Source organism: Canis lupus, chromosome 6 (assembly GCF_003254725.2).
Source record: "Canis lupus dingo isolate Sandy chromosome 6, ASM325472v2, whole genome shotgun sequence".
Classification (NCBI taxonomy): domain Eukaryota; kingdom Metazoa; phylum Chordata; class Mammalia; order Carnivora; family Canidae; genus Canis; species Canis lupus.
In genome coordinates, this window is record NC_064248.1 from 49,883,446 (window position 1) to 49,909,268 (window position 25,823).

Here is a 25,823-nt window from a genome sequence, read left to right on the forward strand (position 1 = left end):
TAAAAAAATAAGGAATGTTTTTCCATGATTGACAAACATTATAAATATTAATTGTACCTAACGATATAGTTAATGATAATGTAAATTGGTATAACTTGTGTTGAAAAACTACACAATATCTATTGTAAATTTATCATTAAATTTTTATGCTCTTGACTCAGAAATTCTATGTCTAACAATTTATCCTGCAGATGTACTCATGTAAGTAAAGATAACACATACAAAGATATATTTTCTATAATACTGCTTATAAACATATAGGTTCTACTAAAGTAAGGGTCTGCTATGTTCACTACTGATTCCCCATGCCTGGAAGAGTACCCAGTAGGTGGTTCAAAAGATAAGTATTGAATGAATGAATGAATGAATGATGAAGGGACGGCTGGGTAGCTCAGAGGTTTAGCATCTGCCTTTGGCTCAGGGTGTGATCCTGGGGTCCTGGGATTGAGTTTTGCATCAGGCTCGCTGCATGTATCCTGCTTCTCCCTCTGCCTGTGTTTCTGCCTCTCTCTCTCTGCAGGATCAGGCCCTGGGCTGAAGGTGGCGCTAAACCATTGAGCCACCTGGGCTGCCCAAAAATAAAATCTTAAAAAAAAAAAGTTTAAGGGCACCTGGGTGGCTCAGTCAGTTGAGTGTCCAACTCTACAGATTTTGGCTCAGTCATGATCTCTCGGCCGTGGAATTGAGCCATGCATCTGGCTCTGCATTCAATAGGAAGTCTGCTTGAGATTCTTTCTCTCCCTCTTCCTTTCCCTCTTCCTCTTTCCCCCTATGCTTTCTCTCTCTCTAAAAATAAGTAAATAAATCTTAAAAAAAATAAACACAGTGTACTGCTACCCAGAGGTTAAAAGCTGCCTTTGGCAGCTGCAGTAACCTGCTCTACGACCTCCCGTTCACGCACTTAACATATATTGAACTCTACTATATTCCGGGCATTGTGCTAAGGAACCAATACTAAGAAACAGTCCCCAAGGGAAATAATTATGTTATATATTATTATGTCACGCCCTTTAGATATCTCTGCTCTCAGCTTCTAGAACCATAGTTATAGTAACACAAATATATAATAATAATAACAGATTTAATAATGTCTTAACCAGAGGAAAGAAGACTCATCTCCTTAAAAGAAACAGTAAATTTCCTAAAATTGCTAGGAACATTCTAATGTATATCCTTTACCTTGTGTAAGAAGTCTTCTAAATTGCTCAACTGCTTTGTAAACGTCTACTTGGAAAAATTCCCAGAGTTGAATCTTTGGAAAAATATCCTCCCAAATTATTTTTCGAATGCACTGAAAAATTTCAATAGGTAAAAAATATATTTAAAATCATTTCACTAAATATTGTCAAATTTAAAATACTCTAGTTTTCAACTATATATTTAATTTATACTTCAGAAATTTTGTTATTCTGTTTTAGTGTGATACTCCTCTATACATACTGACATTCATTTGATGATCATTTTCAATCAAAGCAGGTACTCCTTTTTCTTTGTATTTCCCTTCTGCAACGTCACATGATAAATGCCACAGTGCTCTGTCTAAGACCCAGGCAGGTTTTAAGTGTGGAGAATTTACAAGGTTATATGCACTTTCTGGATGTTCCTGGATCCATTTACTATTAGCAGCTTAAAGAAAAAGGAAACATAAAGGAATCTCTTGTAATTAAAATGAAGTTAGTATCCATGTTAAGTTTAAAGATGAAATAAAATATCAACAACCACCACTTATTTTCTTATATAATAGACATCAATATTTAAATATTATATAAACTATGTATTACCTATTGATGTTATACTTTATATTAAATATTTGCTAAAATATTTATCATGATTTATGATACTGTAAAGTGAAAAAATGTTTTCCGGTTGTGGTATCTTGTCATCCACTTCACTATATATTTTTCTTTTCTGTCATAGGAATTTTTAATGCTGTAAGATACAACACTGACTTATTAACACCCCTGTAATAACATGTTTACTATTGTGGGAATTAAGAATGGTCTTGTCCGTGGCCCACTTTGACAGTCCTTGAGTCAATTATATTTTGGAATATTCCTTCTAAGTCTGAAAAACACCTATCCCTCCAAGCCAGACAGGGCTTCCACCCAATCTTCAGAACTCAAAATGTCATTTACACCTTTTTTCCTACATAATCATTTCTTCCTGTGTTTTTTGTGGGGGAGAGGGGAGTGAGGTAAGGTTCTTTCCTCTCTATCTTTAAATATGATTGTATCTCCCCCTAAGGCTAAGAATACAAACAAATACACATCCTATACAAACAGAGTTATTTCTCTGACTTCTGTAATTTATCAGTATCAAAACCAAACATCTAGAAAATCCAACCTGTATCTGCTGCCTCCACTTTCTCCCTACAGTCTTGTTCCTTTTCCCACTGTATTCTGCTGCTGCAGCCAGCACTCCACTGAGGTTACTCTAAGCCTCCTAATCCTGAAATTTAGTGCTACTTTCTCAACTTTATCCATTTAACCTCTATAACATTTGCCATTACTGATTCATCCTTCATTGATTTATAAAATACCTCTTCCTTGATATAGAAAAGGTATCATCTTGGTGGTTTTTAGTTTTTCCTTCTCTCTTTTGATCCTTCTCCTCATTTCTGCTAAACCTTTGAGGGAGGTGTGCTACATCTTATTCCTTCTCTTTCTTTATTTTACCTGCCCTTCCTCATCTCACCCACTCTTCTTGGGACCTACATCTCAAACCAATCTCAAACCAATCCCAGCTCCAGCCAAGGCCCAGGCACATTTACCCAAGCACTTGATGAGTAGTACTGCCTGAGGACAGCATGTTAACTCAAAATCCATTTGTATATATGTCTATATATATCTACACTTAGGATGTGATCTATCCCAGGCACTGTTCTGGGAAATGGATATTCTGCAGCAAAAGTGAGCAAAGCTCCTGTCCTTGTGGAGCTTTTGCATTCTAGAGAGGGGGATTTGTTTATTTGTTTTATTGTGCTTAGACAATTCTGATAGAAGAAAGTTCAGTTCTCTCACAGGTAACTTCTTTGTATAGCTAATCTTGAATGGTTAGTAAGATACACATTGTTTTAGTAATACTGATAAAAGTGAGGCTGAGAAATTGCTAAAAGATACATACTCAAAGAACAAGGGTGTACCTTACAATCCTACTATCCATTTGTATCAGTAAATGCAGAATCAGAATCAGAGTTCTGCAAGGTATTCCACATATTTACAACATTAAAGAATATCTGCTTTAATTTTTAAATAAATAAAAGCTATATATATTTTTGTTTCATCTTTAAAATAGAGTAATTCCCCTGAATTCCTATTGAGGAGCATCAGTGGTTAATGTACATGAAATAAAAATAACTACTGAACACCTACCATATGCCAATACATACACTAATTTATTAATCCTCATATACTACTGTATGATGTAGGACACACTTATGTTCCTTAAACAGATGAGGAACTGAGGCACAGAGAAGTAAGTTACTCAGCCAAAGTCATACAACCAGAAATGAATTTGGGCAAGTTTCTTCAGATCTTGCAATCTTAACCAGATGAATGTGTTCATGTCTCACTCACTCAGCTGAGTATCATTACAATCCTTACAGAATTTAAAAATCATTATTATTTCTAGTTTCAGTCGTTTATTTAATAAATAATGGAGTACATAATTTATTATTTACTTATATCCATAATAAACACTTGGATGAAGAAGACAGGATACATAAGAAGCAAAGACGTTGTAATAACAGTTAAGTCAATAATTCTCCAATCCAAATCAAGCTGGTTTTCCTTAGTTTTATCATCAGAGTTAATAGAATTCAAGATGTAAGAGAAAAATGTAATGATAATTATATCCAGTTTGGATTTTCATTTATTAAGAATACTATGGCCACCCTAATTTTTTAAATGGTAAAATCCTGAAACTTTGTTACTTATTTTTTTGAAACAAAATCAAGTGTAAAATGAAAAAATTCTAAGCATTAGCTAACAACGTATTTTTTCTAATTCTACATGGAAGAGAAGCCAAATCAACCACATCTTAATAAGTATCAAAATAAGTGAAACATGGAGTTCTAAAGCGGTACAGTAAGGAACTTAGCAGACATTTGCCCCAGCAAAACCATAATTTAAATAGCAAAAATTATATAAAATATAATCATTTAAAGTCTCTGAACATTGTCCTAAGGGCATTCAGCTTATGGAGAAACATTTATTCGAGAAAATCTACTAACTTTTGGCAAGAATAGCAAGAGTCTGTGGCATTTGAACTATGATCTGCTCCCTTAACCCTCCCATCCAGCTATGTGCTAATGGAACCTCTATGCCAGGTGTTCTACTCCGGGTAAGCATGGCCAACATGGAGGTGTCCTCTTACCATCATTTCCAGTCTGGGGTTACAGTTTCATGGTGGGAGAGGCAGGCTGCCTGTGTTTCCCACTCCCTTTAGCTCCATTTTGTAGAAGCTCTTTTCTCTTTTCCAAATAGGCAGGCAAAGAAAATCTCAGTTCCTTTCCTCCACCTAGCACCCCTCTTGTAGGGTGGACATCCTACCTAGCAAGAATACTGGGACTCTAACTGCCCCTAAGAGCTGGAGCTTACTTGCAGGGTGAAGGTTCCATGTGGGGAGGGCAACCAAGAAGACCACGGATTGCTACCTCCTGTCTTGCATGCCCCCAGAATGAGACTGTGCTTGGGAAAAAGTGGTCTCATCCCCAGCTCTGAAGCATGGCACAGGTGTTCTGCTCAAGGATAAAGACAGGCCAGGAGGATGAAGAGTTCTGCCTGAAAGGACTGAATTTGTTTGGAACAGTGGGTGAAGAACTCCATGTGTACGGTTGTTGTTTAAAATAATGAAAACTGTGGTGGGGAGCAGTTAAGAGAATGCTGGTGGCTTCATGATATAAGAAAAACACTGGAGCGAACAACCAGAAATTTAATAGAACTAGGGGGAAGAGAAAGCAGACAGCCCTTCTGGGATCACAGGCAACTGTGGGGGCTGGAAAGGCTGGGTGCATGCACTAGGCTGCACCCACTCAGAAGCAATTCTAACAAGACATGGGAAAGACTTGAAAACATTCCCCAAATCCCATATAGACCCATCAACACAGGACAACTTCCTGGCAAAGGGATTTAAAATATAACCTCTAACCAACCACGGAGTAAACACTAACCTACTCTGACCCAGGGTAACTCCTAGGAAGCCAGGCTTAAAAATAAAATCCCATTCACATCTGGCAGTCTAGAAGACCATATGTATGTCCAGAGCTGTGTGGTCTCCAGAGCAACCTGAGAAGGAACCTCCCAGCTCCTGGTCCTTGTATAAATCTTTATCCATCCTTTTACTGTCAACCTATTTGTATTTTTGAATCTGAACTGTGTTGCCTGTAGATAGTATAGCTGGATCTTGTTTTTTTTCAATGACCTCTGACAGCCTCTGCCTTTCAAGATATAGGTACACCTCAGAGACACTGTGTATTTAGATCCAGACTGCTGGAATAAAATAAATATTGCAATAAAGCGAGTCAAATTTTTTTGACTTCCTAGCATATATAAAAGTTATATTGATATTGCATTGTAGTCTGCTAAGTGTACAATAGCATTATATCTTTAAAAAAAAAGTACATACCTTAAATAAAAAGGCTATCATGCTAAAAAATGCTATTATCTGAGCTATTGGCAAGTCATAATCACGAATCACTGATGACCAAAACAAATTTAATGAAAAAGTTTGAAATATTGCAAAAATTACCAAAATGTGACACAGAGACATGGGGTAAGCAAATGCTGTTAGAAAAATGCCATCAGGGGATCCCTGCATCGCTCAGCAGTCTAGTGCCTGCCTTCAGCCCAGGGCACGGTCCTGGAGTCCTAGGATCGAGTCCCACATCAGGCTCCCTGCATGGAGCCTGCTTCTCTCTCTCTCTGCCTATGTCTCTGCCAATCTCTCTCTGTGTCTCTCGTGAATAAATAAATAAAATCTTTTAAAAAAATGCCATCAATAGTCTTGTTTGATGCAGGGTTGCCACAAATCTTCTATTTGTTAAAAAAAAAAGTTAGCAGTAACTGAGAAGTGTAATAAAATGAAGCACAATAAAACAATGTTTGCATTACTTTCAAAATTCCCTAGACCTTTGGCTTACAAAATTTTTACTATGCTGAGTGTGGCTATCTTTGTTCTGTTTACTTAAAAGTTCACTGAGCTTTAGGACGTGTAGATTAATTTTCTTTTTTTAATCTAATTTTAAAGACTGGGAAGTTTTTAGCCATTAGTTCTTCAAGTGTGTTTTCTGTTCTTTTCTTCCCTCTCCTTCAGGGATTTCCATGTGCATGTTGGTGCGCTTCAAGATCTCCCACCTTTCACTGGAACTCTGTTCATTTTTATCTTCTTTCTTTTGTTCTTCAAAACATATAATCTCTGTTCACTGATTCTTCTGGAATCAGTGATTCTTCTTATAACTCAAATATACTGCTGAATATCTCTAGTGAATTCTAAATTTTGCTTACTTACTTTACAGCTACAGAATTCCTAGCTGGTTACTTTTAAAATTTTCCATTTAATGATACTCTCTATTTGACGAAATATCATCATCATATCCTCCCCTTTACTGCTCTAAGCTGGTTTCCTTTAATTCCTTAAATATATTTAGAATAGTAGCTTTAAAGTCTATGTTGGCTAAGCATGACATCTAGGACTTTTTAAATTTCTATTTAAAGATTTTATTTATTTATTCAGAGAGAGAGAGAGAGAGAGAGAGAGAGAGAGGCAGAGGCACAAGCAGAGGGAGAAGCAGGCTCCATGCAGAGAGCCTGACGTGGGACTCGATCCCGGGACTCCAGGATCATGCCCTGGGCTGCAGGCGGCGCTAAACCGCTGCGCCACCGGGGCTGCCCCATCTAGGACTTTTTAAAGGCAACTTCCGTTGCCTGCTTTTTTTCTTGTGTATAGGTCACACTTGCTGTTTCTTTGTATGTCTCAATTTTTTGGTTGCAAATTGGGCAATTTAGATAACGTACTGTAGCAACTCTGGATATTGAGCCCATTCCTCCCAAGTCTTGTTGGCTACTTGTTTTTAACTTGGCTAGACTATTTTAGTGAAGTCTATATCCCCTACAGTGTGCAGCCACTGCTGCTGCCACTCAGAGGGTGCATCTGTGGCCCCTGGGCAGTAGTCTGGGGTGACAGTGGTTTTTAGCAAGCCTCTCTTGTCTCTTTCCCTGAACTCTGTTAAGCTGCTGCCTCTGCTGGAATCACACCTAGCCGTTAGTCTTTTGTGCTATTATTTTTGATAATAGGCTGGATCATTAATTGCTTCACAGTTTGATCCAATTAAATTTGGACCCCTTGGCAGGGGTAGTCACTGAGGCCAGTCTCTGAGACTCGTCTGATCCCAGGAGGGTTATTCTTAGCTGTGTCTTTCCCCGGGTTTTTTTGGTTAAACTACTGGCTGGTCTATGATTTAGTATACTGGCTTCATGGTGATATCAGCCTCCTCTTGTTTACGACCAAAGTCTCCACTGTTTCCAACAGTGTCCCCTGCTATGTGCCAAATAAAGTCAATTTCATTCTTACTCTGTTTTTACTGCACATCTCCTCCCCTGGGCAGAACACCTGTGTCACTGCTCCACAGCTGGTGGCAGGGACTATAGCTCCGAGTTTTTGGCTTTCTTCTCCAGATGTAGAACCTCCACCCAACAAGCAAGCTGGTGCAAGGCAACTGGGACAGAGTATCCTTTCCCTGCCATGCATGGGGTAAAGTTTTCCCTCTATGATTGGGGTTGAAAGAAGGGAGCCCCAGACCTCTCAGCTGCTCTTGCCCAGAATAGAGTTTCTGCAACAGAATGCTGGAGTTGGGAGGGATGTGAGAAATGTTGGAAGCCTGCCCATTTCAACTGTAGCCCTAGACTGGGAGCTGAGGAGAAAAGCGGCCTTGTGTTCCCAGCTGCACCTGCCAGGAATAGAACTATCATCATTCTGAGCTGGGGCAGGGAGAGGCAGATCCTGGTTCAAATGTCACAGACTATACTGCTCTTACTGAGAGTTAATAGATTTTCTTGATATGCTTTTCCCTATGCCAACTTCCCTTAGAATAATTTCCAAAGACTTTAAACTGTATTTTAAAAAATAATTTTTAACAGTTGTTTTGCTGAGTAGAGGGTCTGTGAAGCCCTCACACTGCCATCTGGAAGTTGACTTCCCCTGTATAGTAACTTTTTAATGAAAACTTATTTCACAAAAAGGACATTATGATTGGTAATACTTTCCAATTTAAGGCTGGAAACTTTTTTATATTACATAGATTCTCTCAAATGCCTCAGAAATATAGTCTCTGATAGAGACTGCTACTATATCTCAGTTTTTTTCTTCCTTTGTTCCTTTAGTAACAGAACTCCTAAGGTTCAGCTGTACATTTGGCTGGCAAACAGGCTACATTGCAGGATCCTTTACAGGTGTAACAAGAGACAAAATTCTATTTGATGAAATGTGAGTAGAAGTTATATATATATATAACCAGACCATGCCCTTAAAAGGCATGTCTTCCCTTTCTCATTTCCATTGGTAGCAGCTGATACTGGGAACTGGACAGGCCAAATTTGATTAAGAGTTAGAAGCACAGTGTTGGAGATAGAGCAGCATGAGAGAAAGAACCTCATTCCCTATTATCACTGAGCTACTACAACAGTCTTGGGATGCCTATCTCATCTTTTATAAGAAATAAATACAAAATGTTGGCAAATTGAACACCAATAAAAAATAAATTTATTATTAAAAAAAGAAATACAAAAAAAAAAAAAGAAATGAATACAGTTTCAGTCTTACATCACTATATTTTTGTCTCTTTGCTATAGTTTCCCATACCATATCCTAACTCACATAATGTCATTATGTAGTTTGGTAAGTTTGATGGAAATATTATTATAGATGTTAAAGTAATTATCAATAATGTCAAATTATCAAGTAAAGAATACTGGGTTCTTAGATATTAGGAAGTTTTCACTGTGGCATACAGAGAAGAGAATATTTGCAAGGCACACTGGTTTAAACTGAAAGCTGATCATGGCCAGAAGCTTCTCCAGACCCAGCTGTTCTGACAGGTGAGAGGAGCAGTCATCTCCCTGAGGATCACCAGTTGGAAAGATCTAATACATTTTATAGAATTGTATATTGGTAAAGAATCTTGAGATCCAACTGGGTTAATTTTAATAAACCCTTTTAACATGTAAAGGGTATAATTTTTAGATTTAATTTGTAAGATTTACCAATAATTTTGTTTAAATGATAGTAATTCACTCTTTTTCAAATATATATATACACACACACACACACAAACACTAGAGTACTAGAGCTGCTGCTATGTGGGATTCACATGTTGGTCTGCAAAGTATTAATACTGCAAGTTGAAATATGTGATCATATGTTCCATCTATAATTACTCTCCTGTTTTTATGATCATCACATGCAAAATACTTACATGTTGATTATACCTTCAACTAACACTGTTTTCTTTGAAAGAAAAAAGTGGAGTTGTATAAAGTGATTTTTAAATTGAAGAACATCTATGTGTCATTTGTATTTTCAAAATTTATGCTATATAAAACAGCGAGAAATAATCAGAATATAATATTTTCATCAAAACTAATGGAAGTTGTTAATGAAGCTCATACCAGTATGGTTGTAGACAACATCAGTAATACAAAGAACATTCCATTCCTTTTTCATTTTTTCCACTAGTTGCCCAACATCACTCCAGGTATATTTTTTATTAGGTCTTGAAAAGTCAGGATTTAATTCTAACTGGTTGGCAAGAGAATAGCATGATCTAGATAGCCCAAGAGTCTGTAATGGGGTAAAATGAATCATGTTGTAACCTGTAACACAAGAAAATAAACAAAGAAAAAAAAATAAAAACAAAGAAAATAAGCAAAGACTGTAAGAAAAAAACAAACTAAAACTAAGCAAAATACAAGTTTAAACTTCCCTAAATGATTCTAAATAGCAAAGCAACCATGCAACTAGAAAAGGGGTCAAAGACTAGGGTTCAAATCCTAGCTATATCCCAAGTGACTTCAACCAAGTCTACTTAAATCTTTTAGCGTATCAGTGTCTTCATATATAAGACAGAGATAATGAGATACTACATTTGAGAAAATCATTGTACACAGTGCCTAGTTATCATAGGGGTTCAATTTATATTTATTGGATATATACATATATGCATATATGTATATACTTTATACAAGAATATCAGCATGTTTTGCTCCTATTTTTAATGTTCCACTAGTTTCAATTATGTCAGTAAACTTCTTGGCTTTCTTTATATTATATTCAACTTAAAAGTAGAAAATTAATATTACCCTTTGCATAAGAGTAAAATACAACTTAAATTGCATTTTACTCTTGATATGTATGGCAGCACACACCTTCCATATGGAAGACAGTTACTTAATGTTGAATTAAAGTTATATACAATAATAATACATTTTCTAAAACATTTTAATAGTTTACTACTAATTTTTATGTCAAAGTAAAGTCTTAGGACAATGAAGATCTCATTTTATTATGAGATTTCCTTAATTTACTGAGTTGAACCATATAATTTGCTATTTTTGTAGGTTAAAAATGGTTGTCTTAACAACTTTGTATGATTCTATTTATATTACTATATACTAAGAAACAAAATTAAAAGGAGAATCAAAGCTTTGAAATCTATATCACAGAGGATAATCATTTTTATTTTTAAAAAGAAAAGAAAGATATCTGACATTACCTGATTCTTTTGCAACTCTAAGTCTGCTTTCCCATTCATCAAAGGGTCCCAAACACTTAGCTAAAAATGTCTGGAGAGTAACACAGTCCAAGGGTAATACGTGATTATCAGCACCAACATATAAAATAGGATCCACAACTATGTAACCCCCACCACTTTTCTCATTTCTAAGGAGAAAACAAAACAAAAACTTCTCAATGATAGGAAAAAAAAATTCTCATGTAATAGTCTGACTCTCTAATGGGAGGTTGAATTGTCCCATTTAAAAATATATTTCTAATAAAAATAAAATAAAATAAAATAAAATAAAATAAAAATAAAAATATATTTCTAAGCACATAAAATCATTTACAAAGTTGCAATGAAACTCAATAGAAACCCCACATTTTATCCTTTTCTAATCTCTATATAATGACATAATACATACCATATCTAATAACGTTGCTGTCAGGAAAAATAAGTGTACTAAAATCTGTCAGTAATAACAAGGGCACTCAAGCAAATAGTATCTTATAATGAAGTTATATGAAAAGACTAGAGTTTTCAAGTGATTACTTAAAAAAAAAATACTTTGAATCTGCAATGAGTCTTACAATTACTTCCTAGGAACCAAAGAACCATATTCTATTTGTATCTCAAAAAATCCTGTGAAAATCACACTGCCATGATTTATATAGTAACTTTTTACAAGCTAGGTAATTTAACTAGATGGAATAAATTAACTCCCCCCCCCCCCATATAAAGAACACCTGACTTACCCTTGAAGGAAGTAATACTGAAATGATCCAGCTTGCTGAAGATTAAGTTTACAGTATTTATCAGAATCATCTTCTCTTTCTGTTGGGTTTTCCCATTCCAGGGAACGGAATTTTTCTCGATTAAATGTTTCTCCGGGAAATGGGTAATTTGTGTACACAGTAACTGCTTTTCCCTGTAAAGTGGGGCCTAATCGGAACTGTAGCTCGAACCCTAAACAAAAAGCATATTTCAATAAACTCACTGTAGGAACTTAAATTACCACATTAAGAAATAAAGTATTACATAAACTATGGTTTCTCAACTATGTTTAAAATAACTCCTAATACATAATGCTGGTTTTGGAACTACTTTGCATTCTAATTTAGCTGAATTTTATATTTCAACAAACACTACACCACAGAACTGCCTGCTTTGTATTGTCCCTCTCTTCTCCTCCTGGAACCTGTTTCCTATTTGCATGGCTACTCTGGGATATGCAAGTTTTCTTTTTTCTTTAGTAACATATCTTTCAACTTTATTGAAAGTGCTTTTAGAAAACTAGGATAGCATTAACGTAAAAAAACAAAATGAAATTTTACTGAACTTGAAATCTTTTAAAGTTCAATTTCAGTATAATTAACATACAGTGTTATATTATTTCCAGGTATACAATATAGTGTTCAGTAATTCTACACATTACTCAGTGCTCATCATGATAAATGTACTCTTTTTTTTCTTAAGATTTTATTTATTCGAGAGACAGAGAGAGAGAGGCAGAGACATAGGCAGAGGGAGAAGCAGGCTCCTCACAGGGAGTCCGAAGCGGGACTCGATCCCTGGACCCGGGATCATGACTTGAGCCAAAGGGAGACGCTCAACCACTGAGCCACCAGGTGTCTCGATAAATGTACTCTTAATCCCCTTTATCTATTTCATCCATCTCCCTACCCATCTCCACTCTGGTAATCATCAGTTTGCTCTCTATATTTAAACTCTGGGGTTTTTTGTTTCCTTTTTTCTTTGTTTTGTTTCTTAAATTTCATATATGAGCAAATCACATGATATTTGCCTTTCTCCGGCTAATTTCATTTAGGATTATATTCTCTAGATCCATCCATGTTGTTGGAAATGAACAATTTTGAGCAGAGAAGTCATAAGACCTAACTTGTGTATTAAATCATTTTGTGTACTATGTCACTCTGAATATGTCTGCTTCTGGTCATAATGGAGTTCTGTCTGCTTCTGGTCTAATTAGTATTAGATTTGCTCTCTGATGAGAAACTATTAGAAATATAGGAGATAACCATTTTCAGAAATAAGTAGTGAAGCACTGTGATGCCTAATAGAAGGGTGATTCCTATGAACCCTCTAGCTTTCAGACTGGGGGAACTTTTTGGGCTGTGACACAGGGAGCAGAAACAGTAGTCTGAGTTAAGGAGACAGAGATTAGAGTTTGGGGAGGGTGAAGAAACTGCAATTTTCAGGGCAGAGTATGGCACAGAAGAAAGCTCTGTAAATAAAGAGCTCTAGAAAATTACCTAGGGTCATCTTCAATCTGCCTGAATACCAGGCTGACATGGGTAGTATTCGACTCCAGGAGATTGGACAAAGGATAACTAGTAGGAGCTATCAATTGACCAATTCCCAAAGCTCACGCAGGCCTGGGAGACATTAGAATCTTCAAGCAGTCAGAGTGCAGAGATGTTGTTGAACATCCGTTGTATTCAAAAGAGTCGTGTCGTATGTAGTAGGGCTAATACAGCCTTAGAGTAAAAACTACAATAACCTATCCTGTCAAAGCCTAAGATAGCCTCAATTGGATTAAGCTGACCCATAGATAATGTAAATGGCTGCTAAAGTAAAGATACTACTCCTTTAAAGAAAGATAAACAAAATCAGAGATACAACAACACAACATTCACAATGTCCAGCATCCAATAAAAAACTGCTAAATAGAAAGAGGAGGTGAGCACATCAGTGACACAGTTACCTGAGGTAGGGCATTCCACACAGAAAAAACGAAGACGTAAAGGACCCGAGACTCCTGCTTCTGGCAAAGATGGAATGAATAACACGGATTGGATTTACAATCTTCCTTGAGACTTAGAAGAAAGAAACCAGGAAAAACCAGACAAAATATATGAAATGATAGTTTTCAAGCCTAGACATCAGGCAATAAAGGTCCGTGACCTCTAAGAGACAGAAAATAAACAATGTGAATCCTACAACTGTCCCTTCTTACTACTGTGAAAGAATTTCCAGGTTGAGGCACAAGGAAGAGAACTAGGCAGAGCTCAACTAACTTTCTGAGCAAAGAAGATGGAGTGAAGAATCTGTTCAGAACAAAGCAGCTAGTTTGCAGATGAGACCAGTTGGCAGCTAGTTTGCAGATGAGACTAGTTGGTAAGGAGGAGAAAGCTGCACAGAGGCAGAACTCCAGAGATTTGCAGAAGTTCCGCCTTGAGTATTCAGCTGAGTACTGCTCAGTGCATGTCTGAAACCAAGAATAGTGTTTGTTCTCACCAGCCAGATTGGAAAAATTCATAATTCATGAGGAACTGGGGAGAAAGTTCAGAGGATCTTGTTTCTGTAGTTGAGAATAATGAGCCCTGGACTGGGCATCATAAAAGTAAAACTCCAAAAGTGTTAAAATATTTCCAAGTAACTTAACTTCATTCCCAAACAAAGACAAAAAAACATTTTTAAGACCAGCATCCAACAAAGTAAAATCCATAATGTCTGGCATCCAAACAAAGATTATAAGACATACAAAGAAACAAGAAAACACAACCCTAAAAATGGAAAATAATCACTTATTGAAAACTGACCTTAGATATGACACAGATGTTGAACTAGCAGGTAAGAAAGGACCTCATTTATCATAACCATATTCCATATGTTCAAAAAGTTATTTCAAGGTACATAAAATATTTAAAGCAAAACAGAACAAATGATCCAAACCAAACTTTTAAAAATAAAAACTACAAGGTCTGAAATGAAACACCTGCAACATGGAATTGATGGATGGTGAGATATGGCATTAAAAAGGGTTAGTGAATTTTAAGACACAGGAATAGAAATATGCAAAATGAAACAAAGAGATAAAGAATTTAAAAAATTGAAAAAGTATTAGTGATCTGTGGAACAATTCAAGCGGCCTAATATATAGGTAATTAGAGTCCTCAAAGAAGAGGAAAGAGAGGGGGGATATCAAGTATTTAAAGAAACAATGGGTAGAAAGATTCCCAAATTTGGCAAAAGCAACAAATTTGTAGATCCAAGTTCAATAAATCACCAATCAAGAAACATGAAGGAAATCAGACCAAGAAACATCAAAATCAAATTTCACAAAACCAGTGACAGAATATCTTACACGTAGCCAAAAGGAGGAAAAATGTTACAGTAATTTCAAGGAACAATAAGAGAATGACAGCAGATTTCTCATGGGAAACAATAAAAGCAAGAAGACAGTGGAGCAATATCTTTAGAGGTACAGTTGATCCTTGCACAATATGATTTGAACTGTGCAGGTTCCTTTACAGGTTTTTTTTTTTTTTTTAAGATTTTTATTTATTTGACACAGAGAGAGAGAGGGAAAGCAGAGGAAGTGGCAGGCAGAGGGAGAGGGAAAGCAGGCTCCCCACTGATTAAAAGCCTGATGCAGGACTTGATCTCAGGGTCCAGGATCATGACCTCAGCTGAAGGCAGATGCTTAACCAACTGACACATGGTTTTATAAAAGTACAGTACTGTAAATGTATTTTTTCTTCCTTATGATTTTCTTAATAACATACTCTTTTCTCTAGCTTATTTACTGTAAGATTACAGCACATAATACATAAAACATACAAAATATGTGTTATCTGTAAGGCTTTTGGTCAACAGTAGGCTATTAGTAGTTAAGATGTGGGGAGTCTAATGTTATAATTGGGTTTTTGGCTGCATGGGGAAGGGGGTCAGTACCCTTGGCCTTTGCATTATTTAAGAATCTACTGTACTTAATGTCAGCCTAGAATTCTATACCTGGTGAAAATATCTTTCAAAAATAAAGGTGATGAGAGCCAAATTTTTCAATGTCAGAGAAGATGTTACAAATAAGCAAGGTGGAAGCGACAATGAACTCTATTGTGGTGGATATGAATCAGAGATATCAGTATGAACTGTCCTATAAATGCATATATAAATAACATCAGTTTGATTCAAAGCAAATCCTGAAAAGCAAAACATGTAGGTATGTTTCAATCATGTTTAAAGCTGCTCTTTGGTAGAAGTAAGTCCCTCCCAATGATGTTCAATAGATGGTAAATTCTATACCACATTATTAAACACCAGGTAAGCTAATCTTTGTCAACAAAAGATTTCAATAGAAGACATTAAGAGAATGCTGGACTCTTTCAATTTTCTGTTATCCAATCAAACACCTCTACCTTTGCCTAGAGAAATACAAATACTCTGTTGCATAATACAGTATGGATATTGTGAGGAATGGAAGTTCTAAGCTGTCCTTGAAAAAATTATAATTTAGTGATAAATACTACTAACTATATTCTTGGATTGTACTAAATTATGAACATAATTTTTTTCATAGCAAATGGTTTTAGCAAGTAAGAAACAAATTATCCAAATGGCATTATTAAGTGATTGCAAAAATCCAGGGACTCACTTCTACTTCTCATACTTCTTATAAGTAGAGTGAAATTTATAATTTCTTTTCCAGGTAACTATATATACAGATTTTTCTACAAATAATTTGGCAGAAATATACTAGTGTTAATAAGGGTTATGTTTAACCCAATAGTTTCATATATACATATATTTTCTGAGGAATTAATCAATGATGTAAACATAGAGTATATTCATAGCAGCTTAAAAAACTAAATATCTAATATTGGGAATGATTAAATAAATTAGGGTAAAAATTATTTTATTATGCAAGCTAGAATATTATAAGCCATTATAAGCCATGTTATAAGATATTTAATAACATGGCTACTTTTATTCCTTTTTGTTCATTTTCTGCATCTATATAGATCTTTTGAAATCCTTTCCGGGAAAAAGCATGGCTGAATTGTGGCAGTAAGCTAGGAGGTGGAATTTACACACCATTACACTATACACAGGTTTCAACTTGCTTGAGTAGTAAAAACTCAATTTTGTTTTCAAACAACACACCAAAAAAAGGCTTTTTATATACTTCTATGATTTTATACTTAAGGAAACATATTTTAAAATTAGAGGTACAATTATGAAGAGATAGTTTGAGAAATAATTACCCAAAGAATTAAAACATGAAATTTTAATACTCAGTGACTGTGAGAATCATAAATACCTGTATCTTTACAACAATGATTAAATTTATTACAGAAGAAGTACTTTCATTTTCAACAGGTACAATCATTAGGGATTAGCTGCCTGAGCATATTTAAACAACCTGTCCCCTGTTCAGTTTATACAAATATTGTTTTTATCATTACACAAGGATTCAGAGAACTTGTAGTACAAAGGTTAAAACTCATTCAAAATCTCAAAACAGTATTTGGATGAGTGATATCCCTTCAGAAAAAGCTGACAAGCATTCTCTAAATACGGTATTTATTTATAGAATATACATGTAGGATGACTTAATAGATTATATAAAGTATAAAACATAAAAATGGGATAAAATATAAATAAACAATATTTTAAATGACTAATTTTTAGACTAAAAGACTAAAATCTTTAAAAAACATAAGTTTCATCAATTTTAAGTCTTAGTTTAACATTTTATGATAAAGTAATTTAAAGATTCAAACATCTGCTAATTGATATTTGGCTTAGTGGCCCTGGACTTGAAAAACACACCAAGATACCCAAATTCAAATGGAAGGAGTTCTTGGTGGCTATGTTTACTAACCTATAACATTAACTTTTTTTTTTCTTTTTAAGATTTTATTTATTTATTCACGAGAGACACACAGAGAGAGAGCAGAGACACAGGCAGAGGGAGAAGCAGGCTCCATGCAGGGAGCCCGATGTGGGACTCGATCCTGGGGCTCTAGGATCACGCCCTGAGCCAAAGCCAGACGCTCAACCACTGAGCCACCCAGGTATCCCTATAACATTAATTTTTCAATGCCATTCACCAACTATGTAAAGATTTTTGTTGAAATGTGCTAGTAAATACATATTTTTCCTGACATCATCGTTTTCATAAGTTAATAAGATGTTCCATATTTATATATTAAACAGATGATTTGAAAACCAACTAAAATCCTTTATTTGGAAGATTTTAAAGATTAAAAAATTTGGGGGGGTACCTAGGTGGCTCAGTTGGTTGGGCATCTGCCTTCTGCTTAGGTCATGATCTCAGTGTCCTGGAATAGAGCTCTGATTCTGGCTCCCTGTTCAGCAGGGAGTATGCTACTCCCTCTCCCTCTGTGTTCTCCCCTCTTTCTCTCTCAAATAAATAAAATCTTAAAAAAAAATTGTTTTGTTATCGACTTTTTAAAGAGGGCAGATATTCATTATATGGCTAAAATCATATGATGGAAGTGTTATTAAAATACATATTCAAAATGTTCTTGCTATAGCAAGGGTCAGCAAACTATATCAGCCTACTACCTGTTTCTGAAAATAAAGTTTCTGTAAATAAAATTTTATTGGAACACAGCCACATCCATCCATTTATGTGTTGTTTATGGTTGCTTTCATGATACAATAGCAGAGTTGAGTAGTTGTAACAGAAGGTATATGGCCTGTGAAGCTATCTTTTTTTAAAGATCTATTTATTTATTTAAAAAAATTTTTTTAAATTTATTTATGATAGTCACAGAGAGAGAGAGAGAGGCAGAGACATAGGCAGAGGGAGAAGCAGGCTCCATGCACCGGGAGCCCAACGTGGGATTCAATCCTGGGTCTCCAGGATTGCGCCCTGGGCCAAAGGCATGCACTAAACCGCTGCGCCACCCAGGGATCCCAGATTTATTTATTTATTCATGAGAGACACACATAGAGAGAGAGGTAGAGACACAGGCAGAGGGAGAACTTGGCTTCCTGCAGGGAGCCCAATGTGGGACTAGATCCCAGATCCTGTGAGCCCAAGGCAGACGCTCAACCGACAAGCCACCCAGGTGTTCCCCCCTAGGAAGCTATCTTAATCCTAACACTTTATAGGAAAAAATGTGATCAACTCTGCTCTATAGTATCAATTTCCATCAAAAAGCAGTTAATTTTCTCACTCATGTTTACTTCACAGTTAAATTGTGTTTATTTTTCCAGAAAATATTTTCTAAGTATTGTACTATTGAAAGCTACATGTCATTCCTAAAAAGGACAAATCTCAAACAGCAAATATCAAACACTTTCTAACTCATCTTTAAGTTTGACAACCTTTTGAGGTAAAAGAGGCATTTAGGGCAGCCCCGGTGGCACAGCGGTTTTGGCGCCACCTGCAGCCCGGGGTGTGATCCTGGAGACCCAGGATCAAGTCCCGTATCGGGCTTCCTGCGTGGAGCCTGCTTCTCTCTCTGCCTGTGTCTCTGCCTCTCTCTCGCTCTCTCTGAATGAATAAATAAATAAATCTTTAAAAAAAAAATAAATAAGAGAGGCATTTATTGTTATTCTACATTTTGTTACAAAGTACTGTACATAATCTACTATTTAAGATAATATAATTTGTATATGTACTTAACCTGGATTAGGTAAAAGTGTAACCCATGGCAACATACTACAAGCAAACCAGCTATGGCGTGACTGTCAACTCCTTCCAGACCTACAACCTCCACTGTTTTCTCAGAATATGTCTTTTTTGTTTATAACTCATCTGACACACAAACTGAATGCATCAATGTCATTTTATGCATTACCAAAATTTAATTGCTTTTTAAAAAATCTTTTTAAAAAGTTTTTTATTATTTTTTAGTGATCTCTATACCCAATGTGGGGCTTGAACTCATGACCCTGAGATCAAGTCGCATGCTCTTCTGACTGAGCCAGCCAGGTGCCCCTAAATTTAATTGCCTTTTTAAAAAGATTTTATTAATTTAGTTGACAGAGAAGGGGAGAGCAGGGGGAATGGGTAAAGGGGAAGCAAGCTCCCTGCTGAGCAGGGTGCCTGACACTGAGCTTGATCCCAGGACCCTGGGATCATGACATGAGCCAAAGGCAGATGCTTAACTGATTAAGCTCCCTAGGCACCCAACTTTTTAAAAACAAAAACAGTTGAAAGAAAAAAAAGAGAAAAGAAAAGAAAAATCCTGTACTTTTTTTCTGTATTCCAATAGATAGGTCAGTGCACATGCCCATGGGTACATAGCTACTCGACCTCTAGTACAAATCCCTGAAACTAAAATTTTTATATACAGTAAATGAAACATTAGAATACCTAGACTATGTCAGATTCCATAATTACTCACTCAGTTTGCTATAATTAGCTTAGGTCATAGCAGTACGTGGTGTGGCTATCTTATTCCCCATAGAACACTAGGAATACTTTACTCAGATTAGCCATATCCCTCCTGTAGGCAACTAATAAAGTGAGTGATTAAACTATTACTATAAACTCAATTTTTTCCATCTTGCTCCCTCCCTAAATTTATATAAGCTTAAGCTCCTAATCAAGAAATCTTTATAAGCATTTTCTAAAAAAAAAAAAAAAAAAAAAAAAATATGAGCTGAAATTTGACCAACTGATATAAAAATGGAAGAACTCCAGGTTTGGGGAAAACTGATTTTGTTCATTATTCTGCTACTGAATGAAATATGAAATATAGGGGAAAGCTACAATTTGGCTGGAAAAAATAATTATTTGGTCTCATACTTGTTGAGTGAGAAGAATCTATTGAGATATTAGCCTTGAAAATGAGGAAGAATCCTTTCTTAGGAAAAAGTGAAAAAAGAAAATAAAAGAAAAGGAAAAGAAAAGGAAAGAAAAGAAAAATGAGAGGGACTTGGTGACCAATTAAATATGAAAGAACCAAAAACTACCAGAGTTTTTCTTCACACTCAATTGGTCACCAAGTCCTATGAATTTTAAAATGTCTCATACTCTATTTCCTTTTTTCTCTGATGTAGTCAAACCTTTATCTTTAACCAGACAGGTTTTCATTTTTTTTTTTTTTTAAGATTTTATTTATTTATTCATGAAAGACACAGAGAGAGAGAGAGAGGCAGAGACACAGGCAGAGGGAGAAGCAGGCTCCCTGCAGGGAGCCCAACATGGGACTGGATCCTGTGTCTCCAGGATCACACCCTGGGCTGAAGGCAGTTAAACCACTGAGCCATCCAGGCTGCCCCCAGACATGTTTTTAAAATAGCATTCTCGATTTCTTGTCTCTAATATCCCTTCATCCTTCCATTATAATTATCTTCTATAACAATATGATCACCTCATTACCACACACAAAAAAATCGACGTTCCCATTTATATCACTTGGTTGAATTTACCGGTTTCGACTAGAGTTACAGACTGAACCACATCATTCTTATTTATAACCCCTTCTTAGTTCCCTCTTCAAACAGCTTGCTGAATTTACACGTTTTGCTAGTTTTAACTGGTGTCTTAGTAATCAATCAGCAAGGATTTATTGACTATTATACATTGTCCTAGGTTTTTTTTTTTTTTTAATTTACATTGTCCTAGGTTTATAATACTTTCCCTATGCTCACAGTTCTTAAACTCCAGTTGGACTCTATAAGACCAATAAGCTTTTAAACACTGCTACATTGTTCAGGACTTAATTGTTCTGTGCCCATTATGTGATTGGAAATCAAAGAGAGGAGATAAAAAAAATTAAGGAAGGACTTCATGGAAGATACGGAATTTTAGCTGAAAGTTGAGAGGTAGGCAACACAAAGAACTGATAGGAAGGGGATTTAATAGATACAGAAGAGAGGAATCAGATGGAGGTGAAGATGTCAGGAGAGCTATGAGAAAAGCCAGTGGGGAGGAAATTAACGGAGGAAATGTAAAGATGTAGGACATTAGTGATGGGGGTAGGGGGGTAGCAATGAGATACAACTTTGGCTAGGGAAGGTGGCTTCCATTATAGAATGTCTTGGAAGCCAGCCAGAGGCATTTAAATTTGACTTTATATATAGACACTAATTAATGAATAGGGAAGAGATGGCATAAGATTATTCCAGTATCCATATTCAGGCATACAAAAGAGACAGAGAGATAGGCAAACAGAGACATTTAGAAAGAAATTATAGGGCTTAAAGACAGATTGCAGTTAAAGAGAAGAAGTTGACAAAGAAAAGTACAAAGTTTCAAAGGCCTTGAAACTATGAAAATGGAGATACCACTAAATAAACAGGATAGGAAATCAAGAAGGTCAGAGAATGGGGAGATGGTTTTGTACATGTTAGATTTAAGTATATCCATCCAGTGGAGCTATCCTATTCTATTCTATTGTGTAATACCTGGGTGAAGCCAAGAATCCAGAATGAAAATACACAGGTATAGTGATCTATCAAAGCCTTATACCCACTTAGGACTTTAAAACTCTATATTATTAATTTTGAGCTTCAAAATCCAGGAAGGTACAAAAGGAGAAATACCTTCATTTCACAAATAATGTTAATAACTCATGTGATTTTCCCAAAGTCAAATAAGTTGCTAGCAGCAGAGCCAAGAAGATTCTAGTTTTTTACTCTTGCCATTATATTCCCGGCTTTCAAGAAGCAAGCAAAATTCAAGGCTCTTCTTTCAAAAAGAGCCATCAGCATGCAAGCAGCAAATGAAGCTATGAGAATGTATAATTTTTTTGATGGAAGAAAAAGAGAAAGAGAAAGGATTTCTGGCAGATAGGAAGAATTAATTAAAATCTGGAAGGAAGAGATCTCAGCAACAGATACCACCAAGTTGACAGGAGTACTCAAGAGGGTAGGAAAAAATTTAAAAGCAGGAAAGTGCAGAGTCAGGAAAGCCAAAAATGGAGTTAGTACTCTGTGATCTTAAATGCCAAAGTTGGAAGAAGGTGATTTGGCACGGAGGTAACACATTTGATGGCTGAATTTTTTTTTTTTTTTCCAAAACTTTACCTCTTGAGATATTGGGCGAAAAATCTTTCAATGTTTACATCAATGTCTGTTACACTACTAAAGGGGTCTGCATTTAAGTTTTCATATATTACACTTCTACTTCACAAGTTTTATTAACATAAATGAGTGTAGAATGTTTTTCAAAATTGAAAAATTATAAAGCCTTAAAAAAAAAACCTCAAATATATTTCAACATAACCTGATCAGTTTCTTCACTTTTTATTTGACAAAAAAATGTTCAGCTTTTCTCTTCTCCATATTTGAGAGGCTTTGGAGAAACATAAATAATAGTTTGCTTTTTGCTGTGATCCATTTTACTAAATCAAAGTTCCAGTAAAGGAAAAGAATGAGGGCTGTAAAAAAGCAAAACTAAAAAAAAAAACAAAACAAAACTATACATATATGCCCCAAGTTAAATTCCGTATGAAGTAATTTACCAAGTTTTCATAATGATTGTTAATCGAAATAATATGATCAATGTCTTGATCCTATTTGCAACTTTTGTCTTAAGTGGAAGTTACCACGGAAAGAAAAGTGAACTATTTTATCCTTGTTCTAACACCACGTACATAACATTTTCAATTTTACAACTGAAACCAACTTTCATTAGTGATATTTTTAGAACACAGCACCATCTTTGCACTGATCAAGCTTAGAAAGATCCTTGGAAATTCCACCTATCTTAAAGTCTAAAAAAAATTTAATATGACCACACATTGAAAAACGGAAAAGACACGCAAACTAATCAAACAACTTGCTACTACTGACCTTGTTCAAGTCTGAAGAGGGTCTTTTCCAGCTTTTCCATTTCGTTCAGAAGTAAGATTCTAATCTGCTTACTGTGTCCCATTTTGGCTTCTAGAGGACTTGAAATCGTTCAGAAGAATGAAAAGGACTCCGAAGTCGAATGAATTACCCCTATGAAACAAAAAGAGGAATTAAGGTAAAGAACTATTACCTTAAACTCTGAGGCTGACAGCCGCACTTACATGTTCTAAACGTGTTTTCACCCCTAGCAGAGCAGAGAGAAAGAATGAATCTTATTAAACAGGACCTGAGGAGGCAAATTAATAGTTTCCTCCCTTCGAGCACAACCGGACCGAAGGAACCCTCCTGTATGATAGACTCTTGCAATGAAAACAAAAGAAAACAAAAACCTAAATTATTCTCAGAGAAGAGCAATACGTTGTGGAAAGCCTGGATTGGGGTTGGGGGGGTGGAAATTCCCGGTCCCAAGCCAGAAGGCTTTGGAGACTACAAATGGCACTTCTGCTTACAAGAGATTAGTGTGCTCCGAGATAACAGGTGGGCGAGCTCCCCATTCCCAAATTCGGGTTGGAAGCCACCAATGGGGAGATGAGAACAGAGGGAAGCAGTTGTTCCTCCGGAATAGCATAGGATGTACAGACAGAGCTATAGATAGAAAGCAGGCCTCTCCGGGAGCCGGCGGCGGCCCTAGCACTTACGCGCGCGGCCCGCCCGTGCGCCTCCCGGGCCCTGCAGACCTGCGGCGGGGCGGCCGCAGCCGGGGGAGGATCCAGACCCGCGGCCCGCGCCCGCCCCCGCGCCCGCGCCCGCGCCCGCGCCCGCGCAGGGGGCAGCCCCGCTCACCCAGGGCCCGGCGCCTGGAGGGCACGGGGCGGGGCGACGGCAGCCGGGCCAGGCCGGGGCGGCGGCGCGGACCGCGAGCGCCCCCGGGACCGCACTCCGAGAGCCTCGACCCCGCCGACCTCCGGGGCGCGCACCCCGCGGGGGGCTGCCAGGGCCCCCCGCCCACTTCCGGGAGCGCCGCGGCCGCTAGTCTCGCGAGACTGTGGTCGGCCGGGCCGAGGTCAGGCGGCGGCGGCGGCCCGGGCGGCCCGCGAGCGGCTGCTCCTCCCGCGGCTGGGGAGGTGCGAGGTCCGGCTTGTGCATCGCGAGCTCCGGGCTGAAGGTTAAAATGCTGCGGTAGACGGGCTGCCACGAGGAGCCCCACGGGGCCGCTTTGTGGAACGGCTGAGTGGTGGGAGGCCAGCCGCCCAGCTGCTACTGCTTTTTCCACCACGATGTTGTTTTGTAGCTTTGTTTTGATTTTTTTTTAAAGATTTTTATTTATTTATTCATGAGAAACAAAGAGAGAGGGGCAGACTCCGTGCAAAGAGCCCGATGCGGGACTCGATCCGGGGTCTCTAGGATCTCACCCTGGGCCGAATGCAAACCGCTCAGCCACGCAGGGCTCCCCTGACTGTTTGTTTTTTTTTTTTAATTTAAACATGGCTTATGTTTGCTTGACCCCAGTTCTCCGAATCTTGCTTTCCCCGTGGCTAGAATAAGGGGCCTGGCCACAGGCTTTGGCATTCTGTCCGTCCTGCGCGGGCCATCTCCGGGTCTGACACGGGGCGCCCCTTGAACGCAGACACGGACGGGCTAGGAAGGGGAAGTGCGGGCAGCTCACGCACGACGGAGGCCGCAGGCACCACTTGCACGGTGTCTGGTTGCATCTGACGTACACTGCAGAGACCTGAAGTTTGTATGGGATTAAGAATCTATTCTGGCTTTTGGTGCATGTATTTTAGGGCAGAAATTTAGGATGTGGTACAGATGCCTATGGGGATTGAATGCCAGGGGAAAAGAAAACTCCTAGAGCATTCTGAAGACACCAAAGGATCATGAGAAAACAGTAGGTCTGCAGGGTGGAGAAAAACCTTGCTTTCCTTATGGTAGACGTAGTATAGGTCCAAAACCAATGAGTTACAAACTAAAGATACGGAGATGTTTGTTTTAGTAAATTTCTGAGAATGGCTAGTTGCAATGGCCCAAAGCTGGGTTTGGGAACCCATAGTTCACTTAACTTGTTCAACTAGTATTTATTGAGCACCTAGAATTTGCCAGGCATGGAAGTGAAACAAATTCATTGCCCTCGTGGAACTCCTACCTTTTTTTTTTTTTTTTAAAGATTTTATCTATTTATTCATGAGAGAGAAAAAAGAGAGAGAGGCAGAAGCAGGCGCCATGCAGGGAGCCCGACGCGGGACTCCATCCCGGGTCCCCAGGATCACGCCCCGGGCTGAAGTCGGCGCTAAACCGCTGAGCCACCCGGGCTGCCCAAACTCCTATGTTTTATTTGCAGGAGACAGATGAACAAATTAAATAAGTACATCGTATAAGAGAATAAAAGTTTGTAAGAAAAGGAGAAGTGGAAAGTGTGGAAGAGTCAGGAGAGGAAGGTTTGCAATTGTAAATACAACAGTCAATAAAAGACTTGCCAATAAATTGACATTTGTTCCCAATCCGAGTAAGAGAAAGGAGGATATCCAGG

The 25,823-nt window shown here is 37.5% G+C and overlaps 1 protein-coding gene across 5 annotated transcripts in view; it reads right to left on the bottom strand.

Annotated features, from left to right (window-relative positions):
• Nucleotides 1-24,265, bottom strand: part of AGL (amylo-alpha-1, 6-glucosidase, 4-alpha-glucanotransferase) — a 72,896-nt gene extending 48,631 nt beyond the window's left edge. Inside the window, exons 1-7 of one of the 5 annotated variants that reach the window (XM_025417530.3) lie at nt 24,137-24,265; nt 23,294-23,443; nt 11,524-11,734; nt 10,766-10,932; nt 9,663-9,866; nt 1,445-1,626; nt 1,180-1,291 (exon numbers count right to left, since the gene is read on the bottom strand). In XM_025417530.3, the coding sequence (XP_025273315.1) occupies nt 1,180-1,291; nt 1,445-1,626; nt 9,663-9,866; nt 10,766-10,932; nt 11,524-11,734; nt 23,294-23,375 (958 nt within the window). In that variant the 5' untranslated portion in view covers nt 23,376-23,443; nt 24,137-24,265. Of the gene's footprint in view, nt 1-1,179; nt 1,292-1,444; nt 1,627-9,662; nt 9,867-10,765; nt 10,933-11,523; nt 11,735-23,293; nt 23,444-23,514; nt 24,101-24,136 lie in introns of those variants that run through there. The other 4 variants (XM_025417528.3, XM_025417529.3, XM_025417527.3 and 1 more) reach the window with 4 other exon arrangements.
• Between the last annotated feature and the right edge of the window lie 1,558 nt (nt 24,266-25,823).